The sequence below is a fragment of the Amblyomma mixtum genome, chromosome 5, assembly GCF_055824585.1.
Source record: "Amblyomma mixtum isolate Tamu chromosome 5, ASM5582458v1, whole genome shotgun sequence".
Classification (NCBI taxonomy): domain Eukaryota; kingdom Metazoa; phylum Arthropoda; class Arachnida; order Ixodida; family Ixodidae; genus Amblyomma; species Amblyomma mixtum.
The window spans coordinates 88,152,597-88,170,777 of NC_143016.1; the positions used below are offsets into that span (position 1 = coordinate 88,152,597).

Consider the following 18,181-nt stretch of genomic DNA (forward strand, 5'->3'; position numbering starts at 1 on the left):
GTCCCGCTGCGCCACCACCACCCCGTTCGCAGTCACTAAGGCTCAAGCAGTCACATTCCAAGCTGTGCGGTTGTACCCATCGCTGTTGCTATTGCTTATTATCGTCATGTGACTCAGCTGGCCACAGCACACTTTCCTTTTCCTGCATTTGGCGCAGCTTCCATTGCTGGTCTGTTGGCCCATTGTCACTGCACAGCTGCGATTGGGTCCCATCTCATTGTGATTCTTGCATTGCTGACACTATCATCAATCGTGCACTTCCAAATGGTGTCACTTCACTGCGCGTCTCATGTTGGGGCGAAGCTCCGAGTGTTCACCGCCACCGGCAACTATGCCTGTGAACGGCTCTTCACAGAAGTTTTGCAGTGGGAAGGCACCATGGGAGCTGTCAGCTTTCAAATGTTTAGAGGCATAGAAAGTGCAGTGCACTTGAGAATTCTGCAGTATGGTCAGATTGTGACAATTTTGCCTCTCTCACTGACGAAACATCACCAATGCAAGTGATGTCGATGAGGAAGCTGAAGACAGCTAGGGCTCTATCGTTGGAGCAAATGCGTATGCACTAGGCATACATCATTTGTTCACCTAAATGCTGGGTCGAATAGAGCAGCCAGGACCTGGTTTAATGCCTTCAAGGCTGCACAAGCTTTGATGCCGCCTCAGTGGCAGAAATAAATGACGGACTTCACTTGCCCTTGTGAATAAAAGCTTCCTTGTGTGCCTTCCTTCATGGAATACCCTAAGTATCATCTTTAGCAGGTCAGTGGATATATTTAAGTTGTTTTGGTTTGGGTGTACTGCCTCTGTGCGGATTTTTTCTGCAGTCCTCTCAGGAATGCCATAATGAGGTTTTGCTGTGATGTGAACAATTTTGTCATAAGCCGCCTCCAAAGATGTCTTGTTGTTAAAGGGACTCTGAGGACAAATTGAAGTTGGCCTGTATCGATATGGCACCACTCTCTAATTGCAGAGACCACTGTCACTGAAAAGGGAGCTGTTATAAGCTAGAAAACACCAAAAACAAAATACAGGTGCCACCGTCACTGGCCAATTTCGCTAGTAAAATGCAGTGTTGATACGGATTTGGGATCCGGATCCTAGAGACTATGCTATGCTGCCATTCACTTCAAAGCAGCAGCAGGCTGTCCTTTTCAGCTAGGATGTCACAAGTTTGAATCAAGTGGCGAGAAAAATTTTAAATCCAGTTTTCTGGGTAATAAATTCACTGCTGGAAAAGTGTCAGCATAGCTAGAAAGAGCCAAAGAATAGATTTTTTTCTGGCAACAGTAATTTACTGGAACAGTCATCAGTGTCCCTTTAAGTGATGCTTTTTTCACTTTATGACACAGCTCACGTACAGTGGCCACTGTATACAATCGACTCTCAATAATTGGACTATTAGAGTACGTGGTTTACAGAGACGTGCAAACATGATGGAGTACATAGCTCGAGGGCAGTTTTACTGCATAAAAAGTCGAGCATGAACAGATGACAGCTTACAAGTTTCCAGAAAAGTGCTGAGCTTTGTTTCACGGTGAACGCCCATCTTGTGCAGCTTCCAAAGCCAGCTGGCAAGGCAGATCGGGCCTGAAATCGCTGAGACTTGGAAGCGTGGCAACCACGGCAGCTCCACCCGAGGAAGCGGTGCCAGCCTCCCAGTCTGTGAAAGCCTTCTCGCCAGCTTCGTCCTCAGCGTCTTTAGCCACTGAGGCCTCTGGCAAGAATGTAGAGGTGCGGGAAGGCCACATTGCTTTTGTGACTTGTATTCTGTGTGTAATGGATGTAACGCAGAAGCCCATCTTAGTGCTCAGAGGGAAGTGGAATATTCAGCATTGCTAGTGCTTTCCTCATGTTTTATACTGTTTGTCCACTTTTGTTTGTGCAGCGAAAGAATCATCTGCAGTGTGTTGGCATGTCTAACATTTCTTCTTTTCCTCTTTTGTGTGTAGTTCTTTTTTTATATGTATATCGTTGCTTCTCGGGCCCCCTGTGGCTAAGATCAAAGTGTAAATAAATATCAAAGAAAGTGTTCCTGAAAATTAAGATATGTTAATCAACTTGCCCAGAGCCTTAGTTTGCTGCAGATAAAGGCATCAGATTTTGCCTAATGCTTTTATGACAGATTGATAGGTCAATTGTTATTGTATTTCATAAATGGAAAAATTTGGTTGGCTACTCATGTCATGGTGGCTTAGCACTTTTTCAGCTTTGCTCTGTATTACTGAAAAAAACTGCATTACTGAAGCAGCTAAAAAGAAATTAATTTTTCTCTCTCCTTTGGTTTGAAGAAATTTGTCTTATGTGAGTGGGGCTGGTTTTAAAAGCAGAGTAAGAACCCTGGAATATTGTTTTTTTTATCAGTTTTCTTTGTTCCATTTTTACAAGAAGAAGAAGGGAGCTAATGAGAGTGGGTGTGCTCTGCGTGTGCCTCTCTGTGACAGCAGCAGTCACTGGGAAATGCCCTGGACCGCAAGATAGAGTCGCTGTTGCGTGAGTGGCACCAGAGCCCCGACCTGCTGTTCAGCATTCATCCGGTCGACGGAAGCTTCCTCGTTTGGTGAGCATCTCATCTGCTGGCCAGTTGACTCACTGGTGTGCGGAGGCAGTTGTTTAAGAGTCTCTCCTTGCAACTTGGGCACTTCTCTATACTAGCACTTTTCAATTTTTTTTTTACCTGCGAGGAACCCAGGCGGCTTTCTGAAGGTGCTGAGGAGCCCTGTGTGTTTGCTTTCATCGGTTCATGCCTGACATGCATGCAAGAAAGTGCATGTAAATGCAAGTTCCCCCAAGAAATACCCAAATTCAAATTTAATGATGATTGGCTGCAGCGTGAAACAGCCTGCTGTGGGTAACCACACTATGATAGTCTCAAAGTAAAAGTATCTATAGGAAACGTGGTATTGAGGCATGAACGGATCTAGGCTACGAGTTAACCCAAAAAAACACTCCAAGGAATTCAAGGGTTCTGTGGAACACAAGTCTGAGAAATCCCTGTTCTAGGCCATGTCTCAAGACATGCTGGAAAACAAAAATAGCATAGGATTCTGAATAGAAAGAAAGTAAGGCCGTCGATCATTATGCAGTCTTTAGTGATGAAAGGACTTTCTTGCAAGCAGGTCTTGTCTTGCACCACTAACAAAAATAAAGGTTAAAAGCTTGTACTGGTGGTCAAGTCATGAATAATTTGCGCATGTTTGCAAGGAAGTGATGAACTATTAATGTGCAGATTTCAGATTTTAAGTATAAAAACTGCTGCTTGTTATAGGCATAAGCCTTGTGAAGCGAGGTTGCAGTGCATTGCAGTTGTATTTTACAGGCAGGTGTATCTGTTTTTGGGTCATGAGTTGTTAAATCGTTGCCACCCTTTACTAAGGTAGCTCAGTGCCTTTGGCATTTTGCTTCTATGCGTGAGGTTGGGGTTTTGACACTTGCTGTACAGAGAGCATCGCAGTAGAGATGTACTTCAAGAACACTTGTGTACTGAGACCTGGTGTGCTCTTAGAACTGCACTGGTTGAAATTTACCTCTATATAGCATTCCTGGTATCCTGGATGTTGCTCTGGAACACAAAAATATTCAATTCAGATGCATGCAAGTAGCATTATCTAGCATTAGGAAGCCAGTACAGTGGGCCCTCTTAATTAACGCTGCCCTCTCTGTGTTCTGTGGTCCTCTCTCTGTGCAGGCTGGTGGACTGGCTGGATGAGTGCAGTCCCGGGTCGTTCCGCCAGGCCCTGGTGAGCTTCTCGTCGCGCATCCCGGGTGCCATCCCGCTGGGGGATGCGGCCACCCTGTCCCACCACCTGGCCCTGTACCTGCCCACGGCCGGCCTAGACCTGCGCACCGTCCTGTCGGGACTCGGGGCATGGGCCCAGCCGAGCCCCCTCACACCCCTCGTCGCTCCCACCCTGGTGCTCCCGCCCCAGACAGCACAGCAGCAGCAGGGACAGCAGGCACACCAAGTCAGTGGGGGCGTTGTTTATTTGCAAGTTTTTACGGTGCACTGCAGAAGACAACATGTTTGGAATGAAGTAGAACCTTGTTGTTGCGTTTCTAAAAAATTGTGCGAAAAAAAAACATATTTTCGGGGCAAACATTTTATCCAAGCTGCCTGATTGTGAAAAATGTAAGTGCTGAATGAGATCAAAGGCATTTATTGATAACTTCACTTCATAACAATGTCGATTAGCATATTTCATAGCACAAAGCGTGAGCAGCTCCTTTTCTTTGCAACACAAGATCTCTTCCTTGCTGTTCTTGAATGCTTTGCCCCCTTGCAGTAATGCACTGCGGGGAAGCCGCCGCCGTGGCTGTCTATCGCAGCAGTTTTTTTTCTCTTCATGCTGTGTTCCCCAGACGCAGCATGCTCGTATGTAAGCACATTGCTGAAGCTCTCAAATACCCCCTTCTGCCCTTAAACACTACGAAGAAGCAGCTGTGCTGTGTTCTCTGCATGTTGCGTCACCACGGGAAGAGCCCACGGTTATGTTAGCGTCTTTTTTTTTTTTTTGTGCTCACCCTTTTTCGACACTGCAATAGATCTACCACAGCGGGTGGCTGTCACTGAATTTCAAGTTTTCATGTCGCTGCCCCAGGTTCAGCTCATTCACATGTGTGCACATACGCGGTTAATCGCTAAATGGATTGTGCGACCAGAATTTGACAAGATTTTGAACCTAGTAGCCAGGAAATCATATTTTCCGGGGACACATTAAGAAAAAGAAAATTATTGTAACTCTATGGGATATTTCTATTGTCGGCGGTTTTGAGTGTTGGAACCGGGAAATAGTGTGAACCAGGAACGTATCAACGCGGTTCTACTGTATTTCTTTTTTTTTAAGGACTTTCTTGCCCATAGTTATAAGGGTTGCTGTCTTTCTGGGTTATATTGGTTGTTTTGTATTATAGTTTTGTGACGGCAAATGTATTTATAGTGAACCTTGTGACTTGATGGACTTATGTGCTAACTGTTAAAATACAAATTTTAAATGTCAAAAGTGCAACTAATTGTGGGCATGAGCTTTACGAAGGGAGCTTCTCTCACATTTAACATATCACTGTAATGGCATTGTTCTGGGTAAGTGGATCACTGATTTTGCATGTTTTTCATTTTAGTCTGAGGGCTTGCTTGCCTTGTCACTGCTGTGTGCTGTGGGTGTTTGTAGAGTAGCCTGTTGGGGTCCTACTCTTGGGCTTTGGCTCATGATAACCCTTGTGCAGGGTGATGAAAATGAGGACATAGAAGACAAACCTCGCCCCTTCTGCTGCCAAGCGGCCCCAACGCCCAGTGTGTGCATGCTGTCCAAGCACAACAATGGGTCGCTCAACCTGTGGCATCTCACCTTCAGCGAAGAGTCTCACTTCACTCACGTAAGGAAACCACATTCCTAGAATTCTGGGCTACTGCTCTGATACGCACTAGCTTGTGTGTAATGTTGTGCATGAGAGAAAACATGTCGGAAATCAAGAAAAGTATCAAATCTATGCTTTTGCTTTTATAAAGTTGGTTTTATATCCGTTTTATGTAGTTTTTTTTTCTTTGTTATCTGCAAACATTTCAGTGAGTTGTTTTTAGGACTAGCTACAACTTCTGAATTAGCACTTTATACCTGAAGTCAGTGCTTTAAAAAGTTTGCTAGCTGGTCTTTGCTAATTAACTTTGGAAAACAAAAAAATATATTGCAGGCTAGCAGGCCATGCGACTCTTCGACAGCCATGAGTTGGTTTCACTGGACTAGGGCAGTCTTTTTCTTTTTTTTTTCTGCAGTTTCGTAATCTTTAGATGGGGCATCTCATATACAGTTGAACCTCGTTATAACGAAGCCGTTTATAACGAAATATTGGATATAACGAAGGAGTGACGATTCCACTTGGAAGCTCGGTCAACATGGGGTTTAACGAAGCCACGGCTATAAAGAAGTAATCGCCGGTACCCTTCGACTTCGTTATAACGAGGTTCAACTGTACGTAGTTTATACAGCTCACTTAAATGTCTCTCCCTCTCTTTTATTTTTGCTGATGCCATCATGAGCTCTTGACCACTTTCTCCGGTTGCCGGCATTCATTCCAGGTGCTCAGTATTGGCCACGCAGCCAGGGTGTCGGGGCACAGGTTCAGGATAAATGACATCACGTGCCACCCTGTGCTGCCGCTGCTGCTCACCACCTCCCACCACAACCTGCCCAAGGGCAAGGAACCCCTGGACGAGGAGGCGGAGGAGCTTCCGAACCAGGACTACAGCGATAAGTGGCGGCGGGACAGTGTGCCCACGGCTGCTCCGACGGAGGGGTTCTGCAGTGAGCTGATCCTCTGGAAGGTGGAGTCCGTTGGACCCCTCTCCAAGTCAGGTGGCGTCGCTGAGCTGGCGCGCATCAATTCGCTTGAGCCATCGGCCTTCTCCAATGTGGCATGGGTCCCCACACTCCTTCCCAGGTGCAGTGTACTTTTGAGAAAATAGTCACGGTTGCTTAGGCCCTTCATCGCCCTTATTTTCTACAAATAAGAAACATTGGGAATATTTCTGGTTACTAAATTTTGTGTCCATTTTCTTTTTCATGCACAGGCTTTTGCATACTGAAACAAAATATTATTTATCAGTGCGTGCTTGGGTACTTGGAGAAGCCACTTGTGACCAATCATTTGATGTGCCCTTTTAGTAGCAGTATATGTTGAAATGAAAAAAGAAGAAGGAACAGAACGCATACACTATTACAGCCTGGGTAGAAAGTACTATGATGATGGCCAAGTAGTGGTCAAGTGACTTTTACAGGTTGCATGACAGCTTGAAATTTGAGACTTAGTTTCTGTGCAGTGCTGTGCCTATTCTGGTACAGTGATGGAACTGAACTTATTCACCACGAAGTAACTCTCAAAAGTTCACATGTTGATGTGCAGTGTGCAATAAATGAATGCTCTTTTAAGGGGGGACACTGGTCTTGAAAAGAAAATTTTATTAATTTAGTCATAGTTATGAAATTTTCAGGGCACATGTATTTTTGTGCGCTGCTTCTAGATATGCCATTTAATTTCATGTAAAACAATTCCTTGAGCACTTGTGCACTTTTTATGCAAGTATTTTGCGGAGATTTGTGAAGAAAATTTGCAACAGGAAACTCGCTGAAATGTATGCCAATGGGTTCTCTTGACACCAAGGAATGCAATAAGGGTAAAATTATCATCCTGGCTCTCATAGAACTTGAGTAATAGGGTACTGAAGCTGCCAATTCAGAAACAGGAATACAGTAAAAGCTCGTTAATTCGACACTGACGGGACTGCGAAAAATTGTCGAATTATCCGAATGTCGAATTATCGAATGAACACCAAAAAACAATGTTTGCCGCAACAGGATGTAACCTTTATTTGGCAAAGAAATCTGTTATCGTCGTCTGCTTTTTCGAGCGAATTTGAGCGACTACGATAGCTCTAACCGCTGCCAGGTGCTCCGCGGCACACACACCATCAGGGATTTGTTCACAGAAGTCCTCCCGCACGGACAAGGCTTCTGCGGCTTCTTTAACCGTGCACTTCAGCATTTGGGACAACTGCTCACAATCGTCACCTTCCGACGAATCCGTCGTCAGCGCCTGTCACTTCAATTATTTCATCCTCGGTCTGCTGACAGGCGAGGCGCGCAGGAACTGCGCGCTACCCATTCGAAAGCAGCGCGGGGAGGAGGGGAAGCCAGCGCGGCGTCGGCCGCTTGTCTGTTTTTTCAGCCAGCGTCCGCTTCGGCGGACGCGGTTGTTGCTGCGACGCCGCGCGTCTTATCTTTTCTCTTTATCTTTCCTCTGATCTTTTAACTCTCCTCTATCTGCACCCGGCAGCTGTGGTGGCTCGGCTGAGCCAGTAGGCAGGCCCGTGCAATTTCTTTTCCTCCTTCTCTCAGTCGCAACAAAACAGCAACAACAAGCAGCGCAGTAAACACGCTGACAAAGCGCGCAATTACCAAAAAAAGGCGCCGCCTTATGGTTAAATAACTGCGATCGTAGCAGCAAGAACACGTGGAAACGACGACACACGCCAAAACGAAGGCCGCTTCAGCCGCCGCTAACCTCGCTTCCCTCGCCCCCTCTCACGCTGCTGACGATGATGACCGTACAGGTGGCCTATCAGCGTACAGTAGCGCCGCTCGCGGCAGTGTTTTTTTCTTTTTGCTCTCGGCGCACCGGCTTGGCGGGTGGCAGAGTGGAGTCGAATTAACCGACGCACGGCAAAATTTGTTCGAATTAACGAGAGTTTCGCCCCATAGACTCCTATGTATAATTGTAGGGACCTCGCGTGCGCGTCGAAGTATCCGATTTTCCGAATTAACGGGGGTCGAATTAACGAGCTTTCACTGTACACTCTTTCCTTCTCATTTCTAAAGCGACAACTTCAAAACTCTATAACTTAAGTTCTATGATGGGCAGGAAGACAATTTCACCCTTATTGTATTACTTGGGGTCAAGAGAACCCAATGGCATACATTTCAGCGAGTTTCCCACAGCAAATTTTCTTCAAAACTCTCTGCAAAATACTAGCATAAAATGTGTATAAGTGCTCAAGGAATTGTTTTACATAAAATTAAATGACATTTAGAATCAGCACACAAAAATACATATTCCCTGAAGATTTCGTAACTGTGACGTCATTAATAAAAAATTTTTTTTCAAGACCAGTGTCCCCCTTAAGGGAAAGCTCAAGAACATCAACCAGCATGGAAGCAAATTTCGATTGTCTGTTTTTTTTTTTTTTTGTCTGCAAAAATGCACCCAGAGGTGTTTGTTGGCTTCTTTAGCTGATTGGTTGATTTCTTTAAATTAACCCCCTAAGGACACTTTCTTTCGAAAATGGTACCAGAATGTCATTTAGTACATACTCCATGCTGCAATCCCTGGGCAGGCCAAAAAAAAAATGCTTTGGATGAGCTCTACTCACTGTAAATCGGACTCTGAGTACCAGAAAACATGCGACAAGCTGGACTTGTCAGGAGCCGGAAATGACGGTCGGCTTATTACGAACCTGGCTTGTTTAGTGTGCTGTAGGGTTAAAAGTAGAGTAGTGCTTTAACAGTATTATTATTTGTGCAACGCTCAAGTTTTAACAGCAGCCAAAAGTACAGATGCTTAATGTGCACGTGGTTGCCTTATGTAGTTTAAGGTCTCGATTTTCTTCTCACAAAATTGAGTATATTTTCCAATAGCTTATTTTATTCTAATGGTAACACATCACTGTAAAAAAAAAAAAAAAGGGAATTCACTTTATTCAAATATGCACTTTTCGTGGAGCTCTGTTATTTCTTGACAATGAGAAGCCTGTATAAGATGCATTGCTAATTTCCCCCTAAAACGATGCAGTACGACCCTGGGCAGCATCTCCAACTCTCCAAGTGCCTGTTTTGTGGCCTCCGATGGTCTTCAGCTGCGAGTGTACCAAGCTGTGATAGATGCACGCACCCTGCTTGCTGAAGTCTTGGCAGCGGCCCGAAAAGGGGAGAATGCTGATGTGAGTTTACTCTTTCCTCTACTTTCTGGGGAAATTCATAATCATCAACTTTTGTAAGTCAGGCGAAGTTGCAGGATTTTGCGTGTTTTTTGAAGACAATTTAGTGGGCAGAAATTGCAGGGCCTTCCATTGCCTTGTTTGCACAGTTCAAATATATTTGTTACCTTTTTTACTGGTAACTTCCTGAAAAAGTGCAGATTACTCACAAAAAAAATGTGTAAAGTATCAGAATTTAGCACTCGCAACTAGTTATGACTGTGTGTTGACCGCTGCCAAGGCCCTATTTGCAGTTTCGACTTTTGGGCCTCCATATATATATATACCCCATAACCATGTACTGTAGTGTAACTATGAAATAAACTTGATTTGATTTGAACCTTGATGCTTGAAAGAGGCCTTCCATGTAGTTGGAGCACTCATGAAAGGCTGCGCTTGTTTTACGTGATCTTTGTAGGGAGCTGCGTGAACTCAGTGCGCCATTTAAAATTTCAAGGCCTGAAACCACATACATAAAACTGCGGCTGGTAACTGGGTGTGAAGATTGCTCTCCATCACTGAAAGAACCTCACTATTAAAATTGCAATGTAAACATAATCTTCTTGACTGCCTGGTGTACCTTACGAATGAGGTAGACAGACAGGTGATAGCAGACCTGCACCCTGTTCTTATGAGCCAAGCACTGCTGGCAGCCAGGAGCAAGCTGGCAGCAAGCTCGGGTAAACTGGCATTCCTCTGATCTATACCTAGTGTGCCAAGCTGGCAACACTGGGGCATTACCAGCCCAGGAAGTTTAGCATTCTTCTCAGCCTGAGGGGGGATGCTGAGCCTGCAGTGTGCCACGTGTTGCAGGCCAAGACAGCCTGATGCTCCTCTCAGATTGAACAAACATGCCAAACAAGCCTCAGCTGCTTTTTCTTAGCACATTATCAAGTGCATATTCCATTTTGTCACAATGTGGGAACCAAAGTGAGACGATGTCGTTCAGTACTTCTTTTTGTAGCGAGGAATTGTGCCACTTCCTGCATCATATCAAAAAGAGTACTACCTGGTTACTGCACTTGGGAAGGATGTAGCCTAAGTATTACAGTCACAAGGAGATGTAGAGCAAAGCTCTGATCTTGCATTCTGGGCAAGGACACCAGGTTTCTGCCTCACAGTGCAAACTCTGCTCTGTGCTCCTGCAGACCATCAGCCTGTCGAGCACAACATCGTCTGGGATGGACGTGCACCATGCAGGTCTTCAGGAGGAGTTCCGCATTGTCAGCCTCCAGTCCACAGCTCGGCCTGGTTGCATCGTCGAGCTGGACGCCATCAAAGATGCTACAAACGTGAGTAGTCAAGTGCAACCACCACTGCGACCAGCTGTCGTGACTGGTGCTAGGTGCAAGAACGGATAAATTGGCTAAGATGAACGCAGGATGTCCACACACGTGTGTTTTATTTTAAAAGGCTACAGGGATTACGCCATGCTGCGTGATGTGCTAAACTCAATGAGGGCTGCCATGTTTGCATATGTGGTGCTCATTTTTCTCTCCGTTACATTACGCCCGAGTAGCAGGAGTAGATCCCAACACCTTGCCTCTAACAATGCTTCTCCTTGCTGTCCTGCCTCACTGCACCGACTGCTACCATACACTGCAGTTGGCATGCCACTTCCCCTCCCATGCTAGCCTTCGCTGTGCTTCTCTTCGCCCACAGTGCTGGGTGCTGCTGTGCACAGCAGCTGTGCGGATGCTGACCACGGTTCTTTTTTTTTCAAGAAACTTCGTACTGACAGCTATCTTAACAGCTATCACTGTAAGACAGATGGCAATGGGACAAGACTTGCAAATCTAGGTGGAATATTCAGCTGGACTTAGTGTTGCCAGCACACACAAAAGGTGATTCTGAAGTGATGTCTTTAGGAAGTTGTTGACATGGAGGAGCCTGCAGCTAAGAAAACACTGATTGTGTAGCACTCTATCAGACTTGAAAGCTGAAGTAAACCTCTCTTTAAGAAGTGGAGGTGGTGGTTCCGATTTCTTTGGTGATTCTTTAGATTTGTATTTTGATAGCATGATGGCATATTGGCTATGCAAACTAACAAGCTGTAACGTGTCTGGGACTGTCTCTCAAGTGCCGACTGTCTCGTGGTTCTTTTCTTACCAGTATTGTCTTTTATTAGCCATGGCTTCCTCTGCTGTCTTCGCCTTTTAATCAACTCCAAAACTGCCTACAAAACCTGTGAAGAGAAGCCAAACATCTTGCCCACGCATCTGAATTTCCCTTTGGATGTCTTTAGACATCGCGTCTTGTACAGTAATCGCCTTTTTTAACCTGTGGTCCATTTCACTGGCTCTCACGTGACAGCGTTGGTTTGTGATGTTGCAGGACTGGCAGAACACCCAGCTGCTGCACGTGTTCCAAGAGCAGCTCATCGTGGGTGCCAAGCGGGGTGCACTCGGTGGCTCAGGCGGTGGACCTGGGGAGGAGTCCGAGAAGAATGTAGGGCTCCTGGAAACATCATTTCAGGTGCACTGACTCTCCTACTCTACCTGGAAGACTCATTATGACTAGAGTTTGAGACTGCTTATGGTGATTTTTGTGTTGAAACAATAAAGGGGGGAAATCTCATTTATCTTATAGTGAATGCTCATATTGACATGCATTTTGTCTGAGGAGTTGAATTTAATATTGTGAGAAGGAGGAAATTCCTGAGTAAGATTTAAATTACTTACTAACTTGGTTTTCTGAGCTGTTATGTTCTCAATCCAAGTCTGTGCAAATTAATTTTGCCTGTCAGTCGATGGGGCAAGGCCCGAGTTAGTGGCTTGTTCTAAAAGGATGCTTCTGTATCCAGTTGTCAGTTGTGTTTCCTCTTCACAGTGTGTATTGTACTGGACTCCACATTGCATAATACTCTATGGACTAGAGTGGTCCAGACATATTGGAGTTGAGTGGTAACATCATTGCAGTGAAAGAAAATCAACTTTGATGGGTTAATGTGTGATGCCAACGAGAGCTGCTTATTTGTTTCTTTGTTTAAAGCATCAGCTAGTTAAGAAGGAAACAACCGATGACCTTGCCTTGCTTCATTTTATAGAACCCTTTACTATCAAAAATATTTAAAAAAAAAAACAGTTATGGATGGGGGGAAGTTGTATTTTTATGCATTTTATTTAATGTAAATTTATGCCATCATACACTGTTGGCAGCAAGGCATGGGAATGAAAAAGCTAGCATCACTGCCTTATTTGTCATTGCATGCTGTAAACATGATTAGTTCTGTGAGGCTGAATTTTTGCAGCTTTTGCAAATTCACGCATGCCTGCAGTTAACACATGCTGACACACATGCGAAAATTATATAGTGTTTAAGTGCTACAGTTTTTGTCACATCAGTGTAAATCTGTGAAAAGAAGCTTCTGCAGGCCCTTAGGGCATAAATGAAAGTGTAGTTTCTATCATTAACATGTTGAAATAATGACAGAAACAAGAATAGAGAATTTAAGGAATACTTCTCTAACATGTTCAAGTTACGATTCCCCAAGTATAGCCCCCTGCTTTTATGCATTTCTAGGTCGAAGTGCACCTCAGTAAGCCGTGCTGCATGCAACTGCTCAATTGTGCCACTGGTGTGGCACACTGCCACTGGTGTGGCATTTAACGGGGCCAAATTAATGGTTATGCATGCTGACTTAAACATGCCTGCATGCAGAGAGTAATGGCTGACACAACTCGTCACTAGACTCAGACACCAGTACCATGTTTCACCTGAGATTGCCATGAACTTGCTTTGCTGTATACAGTACATATGTTTCGACCACATTGCAAAATTTTTATGCTTGTCAATAGTTCTAAAACAGCGTTAGCATGGCACAAAAGTGGAAAAAAATCAAGCTTACAAAATGGGTATTTCACAGCATACAGATAGCTACTTGGGGAGTTACCAGCTATTCTTCTTTACTGACATCCATCTGTATGCTCATTTTTCTGGTGTTTGCACAGGCCTTTGTGGACCTCCGTCACAGCTCAGTGTTTGAAGAGCCGTTCTACCTGGTTGTCCTGGAGAAGACTGGTGGTGGCCGCACTCAGCTTCACATGTGGCGGCTTGTCATCAGTTCTAGGGCTGCTGCTGGAGGTAACCTTTTGTGTTATCAGACTTTCTTTGTATGTGCTTTACTGAAGCTACTGCTGTATGAATGCTATGCTTATCCAATTGGCTGTCTGTGTAGCACTTTTGCTGCTGCCTGCATCTTTTTACATTGTGTTTGAAGTTTTGAATTCTTGTGGGCATGGTAAGAAAGCATAAAAAAAGTAACATTCATTAGATAGGCGGATGCTCTCACTTCTTTCTTGTGACCATAATACAGTAATGTGCCGAAATTTAAATTTCATCTTGGGATTCACCTTTCTACTTCTGTTGCAAGGACTGCTGAGTTAGCAAGACTTAAATATTGACTAGCTAACAGATTCCCTTTTGTCCTTGCTTTCATTTACAGTGAAAGCTCGTCGATATATTTCTTAACAAATGTGGGGGATAAAGCATTATCCGGGAAAACTTATGATCCACACCACCTAATTTTGAAAATTTTTATCAGTAGAATTGAGTACGAAGGCACATTTATTTACACAGTTGCATTAAGGGTATCATTCAGCAGAGAACCCAGCCTCGTAATTGTCGGGCTAAGAAAAACCGGATCGGTCCTACTTCCAAAGTGCATATGCTAAAATTGGAATGTTACAGAGAAGATTAGCATAACCTGTGCACAAGGATGACAGGCAATATGATGGAGTGTTTCATATTTTGAACCTGACCACGGCAGCGGCACTTTGATGGAGCCAAAATGCAAAAGGTGCCCAAGTGCTGTGGGATGTCAGTGCACTTTAAAGATCCCCAGGTGGTCGAAATTATTCCGGAGACCTCCACCATGGCACCTCTTTCTCTCTTTCTTCTTTCTCTCCCACCTTCCTCCCTTCCCTTAGGGTGCAGTTTCCATAGAGATGAGAGACAATTACTGCACTATGTCCTTTCCTCAAAAACCACTAAAAAACCACTAATTGGTCAAACTGGCCCAGGAGGAAAACCTGTCTGGAGGTGACTGGGGAAACGCACCAGGCCATCTCATTGTCTTTCTCCATTTTGCATGTGGTCGAGAGGGTCGTGACCTCATACAGTGAATCGTGGAATTGAAAAGTGATTAAAACATTAGATAAATTGTGATATTAAGGTGATTGTAATTATAAGAGGACTCAAATGTCATCATGACATGTAAAAATGTAAATTAATTGCGCTGAAAAGAAAATTGGGGTAATTAGATGGGCATCAAACCTGTGACCCTTGGGTCAAACATGCTGCCCCTAGTCCCTTGAGGCATGTTGTTCGACTTGGCTAAAAGGAGGCCTTGTGTGTCCTGTCCGGCAGTGTCTGCATGTGCGAAATCATATGCAAAAAGGACCCCAGGTGTTTTAAGGGACCCATTAGCGCTGTCACGTCATACCCCTACACCTGAATTTTGATATTTAATTTCATAAAAGAGTCATTCTATTTCAGCTGACCCAGACTTTGTGCTCGACCATCCTTGATTTCTTTCAGAAAAATAATGGCTTATTGTGTTGCTATGACAAACATCATCCTAGCTTGTCTTTTGCAAAAAAAAAAATTTTTCTTGTCATGGCCGCCATCTTGTTTGCAAGGGGTTGCAAAACCTTGTCTTACGAAACAGTTTGTAAAAATACTTTTTTTACGTGACGTGTGAATTTTTTCATATAAATAAAAGACATTGTGCTTTCATATGCAGTAAATTGAACTGAATTTTTTTTATATATAAAACATGAAGAAAGGTACAAAAATTGGAATTCTGAAATTTCATATCAAATTTTATGGTCTCGCTCTAGTAATTTCAGCTATTTTTCTAAGTTTTCCAGAAAGCAAAGAAGCCAATAAACATGTTTCAGAGATAAAAAAATGTAAACCATGTTGGAAAAAAAATTCTAAATTTGAGAAAATTTGTTTTTTCAGGCACATTCAGCCATCAGTTGCATAGCGAGGTGGTCCTAGTAAAAATATGAAAGGTAGTAAGTTGTATAGTGCCATATATTTCTGGAAGTTCAGTCAGAACATTTTCTGCTTTAAGCTAGAAAATAGTTTGCAAGTTGAGCCCCTATGTTGAACCGTCTGTCCATCCATTTGCACTACTCACTAACGATAACAGATGACTGCATTTAGCATTCAAATTTGTAGCATACCTGGTTATTAATATAAGAGCATTATATGGCTCTGTCGCGTCAGCAAAAAGTGTCCGCAAACTTTGTCTGCACGATTACGTCGTTCTCTGAAGATAAATGTGTGAGAGTATAATTGTGATAGATAGTGTGTGGTAAAATGTTGCCGTGGAAAAAATTAGGTTGATGAGGTTTAATTAGTTAATTAATTATGCGCGAAAAATACTTTTAGATGTCAAAATAACCATGGACGTCGATATAGTACATGGACGTCAGAACAACCACAGACGTCGATATACTAGTATGTGGATGTTTTGCTTTCGCATTGCTCCAATGCAGGTCGCCGCAGTGATCTCAGAGTTTCTAATGGGGATGCTATCATAGCCCCCGCAAAACGTGTGCATATGGTCCAGTATTGCAGTGCACCAAAAACCATAATCATTGTTTCTTTGTGATCTTAATCCTGTGTGGTCCACTTGTGCAAAAGTCAACTCTTTGAGCCATCTAGCATTCAACCAACAATACCACGGTGGCGTGAATCGTGACTGTGACTTACTGTGCGTGCAGGCAAGAACCGGCAGGATGTCGCTGCTGCCACCTTTGTGGACAACCTGGCACAGCACGATGAGGACGACGCTGGCTCCAACCAGTCGTCTCGGAGTGGCAGCCCCGAACCCACCGACACAGGGCAGAGTGCCCAGGCTACAGGCTCGCCCCACGCTTCACCACTGTGCATCACAACGTCCAAGGCATGAGCGGCATACATTCTCGGATTTCTTTAGGAATGTCTGCAACGAGGCAATGAGGGGATCGCTCGACTTACGTTGGCTCATGCTGTGTTGGAAAACTTCTTTTTTTTATTTGTTTGTATGGCTTCATTTACTGTTATTTAATTTATGATTCATCTTATCCTGGATACATACAACCTGGATATATCAAATTATTGTTTATATCGAACAGTCGGAACATTTCCTTGAAAATCTCATGGAAAAGTATGGCACTGTTGTTTGCATATACCGAAATCCCGATCACCGGAACATTATCAAATGGCGCACTGTGCCTGTGCATGTGGTGCTTCTCCTAAGGGCGCTCCTGCGATCACTTTTCAATTCGGTGACTGGTTGGCTGCACAGTCACGGGCATCTGCTGCCAGCGCTAACGTTGTAAAAACATGTGACGAGATTGAGGGTAGCCTTCGGACTCTTATACTCAATTCACCTGTGACGCCGCTGTCATGTGGAAAAGGCAGCATTCGATGTGCACAGCCTGTTGTGCAATGAAGCCAGCCTAACTGTCCGTAGCCTAGCAGTGGCCCTTGCCTGGCGTGTACCACTCGCTTTGCTGCCAAAGGCATTGTGGAAACCCACTGTATCTCAGTTTTGATGAGAGATTATTGTGTTTATAATGTACTGGTAACAGGATTGGACCTCTTATGATAGGCATTGGCTGGTTTCAAAGAACTGTTCGCTGCAACTTTGGTGTGAATAGGCAAGGCCTTAGCAACGCTTAGCGAGCGGTGCGCTGCCAGCATGCCGGCAGGTGGTATGTCGCTGCACAAGCGCGTCATTAGCGTGGATGAAGTGTATTCTTGCTTCTAGGTTGCAGATAAGCTTACTTATCTATTGTCGTATCGATATACTGAACTATTTTGCTATCCTCTTCAATTTTGATATATCTGGGATTGACTGTAATTTACATTGTAAAACATTTGCATGAACAACACAGTCAAACCTCGATATAACGAACACGAATATTACGAATTATTGCCCATATCGAACTCTTCGTAAATATTTTTGACAAACGCATGCATTTTCTACTTTATATATCGAACGCGGTTGGCCACGAAACGGGTCGAGCTCCCCAGCGCCAAACTGTGCCCGGTGGGATGACAGGCGGCGAGCTTCGCCACACTGCACAAATGACTGGTGGTGATGCGGCAAGCGTTCGCATCAAGGTTTGCACTTTTGTCTCGCACTCGCCAACAGCGGCGTGTAGGGTTGCAGTCCAGCAGTCAGCACGCATTCACACCTGTGGCATCCGTCGACAGCGCCATGAAGGCTGCAATCCTGCGGTCGTGTCAACTGTCTCCGTGGTGGTGAAAACGGCGATAGCTTTCGCTCTGACGTACCGCTTTCCACGTGACACGGCTGTGATGCGGTGAAGCTACCGTAACCAACGCTTCACTTGCGTTTGCGGTGCTGTGCGGGAAAGCCAACCTTACTGTCTCTCGGTTTGTTGCGGCCTTCGGAATAGCCGCGAGCGCCTTCGAAATGCCGCCAAAACCTGGTGAAACGTCTCTCCGTTTATCCAGTAAGGATTGCCAGAAATTGCTGTTCCCTTCAATTTCTAAGTATTTTCGGCGAAATTTTATATTACTAATTTCGAGTACAGCGAACTATTTTACAATTTTTTACTTGTTCGCTTTAACGAGGTTTCACTGTATTTTGAGGCTTCCCTCTACGGAGGCACCCAAGTAATGAAACGAGAAATTTTG

At 44.4% G+C, this 18,181-nt stretch overlaps 1 protein-coding gene and 1 non-coding gene across 10 annotated transcripts in view; both read left to right on the plus strand.

Moving 5' to 3' along the window:
- Positions 1-18,181, plus strand: part of Rbcn-3A (rabconnectin-3 alpha) — a 96,078-nt gene that overhangs the window by 11,413 nt on the left and 66,484 nt on the right. For all 9 annotated transcript variants that reach the window (XM_089545457.1, XM_089545456.1, XM_089545465.1 and 6 more), the window contains 10 exons: positions 1,556-1,731; positions 2,445-2,557; positions 3,686-3,962; positions 5,221-5,370; positions 6,071-6,432; positions 9,337-9,484; positions 10,669-10,812; positions 11,855-11,995; positions 13,471-13,603; positions 16,255-16,436. In XM_089545457.1, coding sequence (XP_089401583.1) covers positions 1,556-1,731; positions 2,445-2,557; positions 3,686-3,962; positions 5,221-5,370; positions 6,071-6,432; positions 9,337-9,484; positions 10,669-10,812; positions 11,855-11,995; positions 13,471-13,603; positions 16,255-16,436 — 1,826 coding nt within the window. The remainder of the gene's footprint in view (positions 1-1,555; positions 1,732-2,444; positions 2,558-3,685; positions 3,963-5,220; positions 5,371-6,070; positions 6,433-9,336; positions 9,485-10,668; positions 10,813-11,854; positions 11,996-13,470; positions 13,604-16,254; positions 16,437-18,181) is intronic.
- LOC149342928 (U6 spliceosomal RNA) lies at positions 14,167-14,272 on the plus strand. The gene has a single exon (XR_016283352.1). It is a non-coding gene; the product is annotated as a U6 spliceosomal RNA (small nuclear RNA).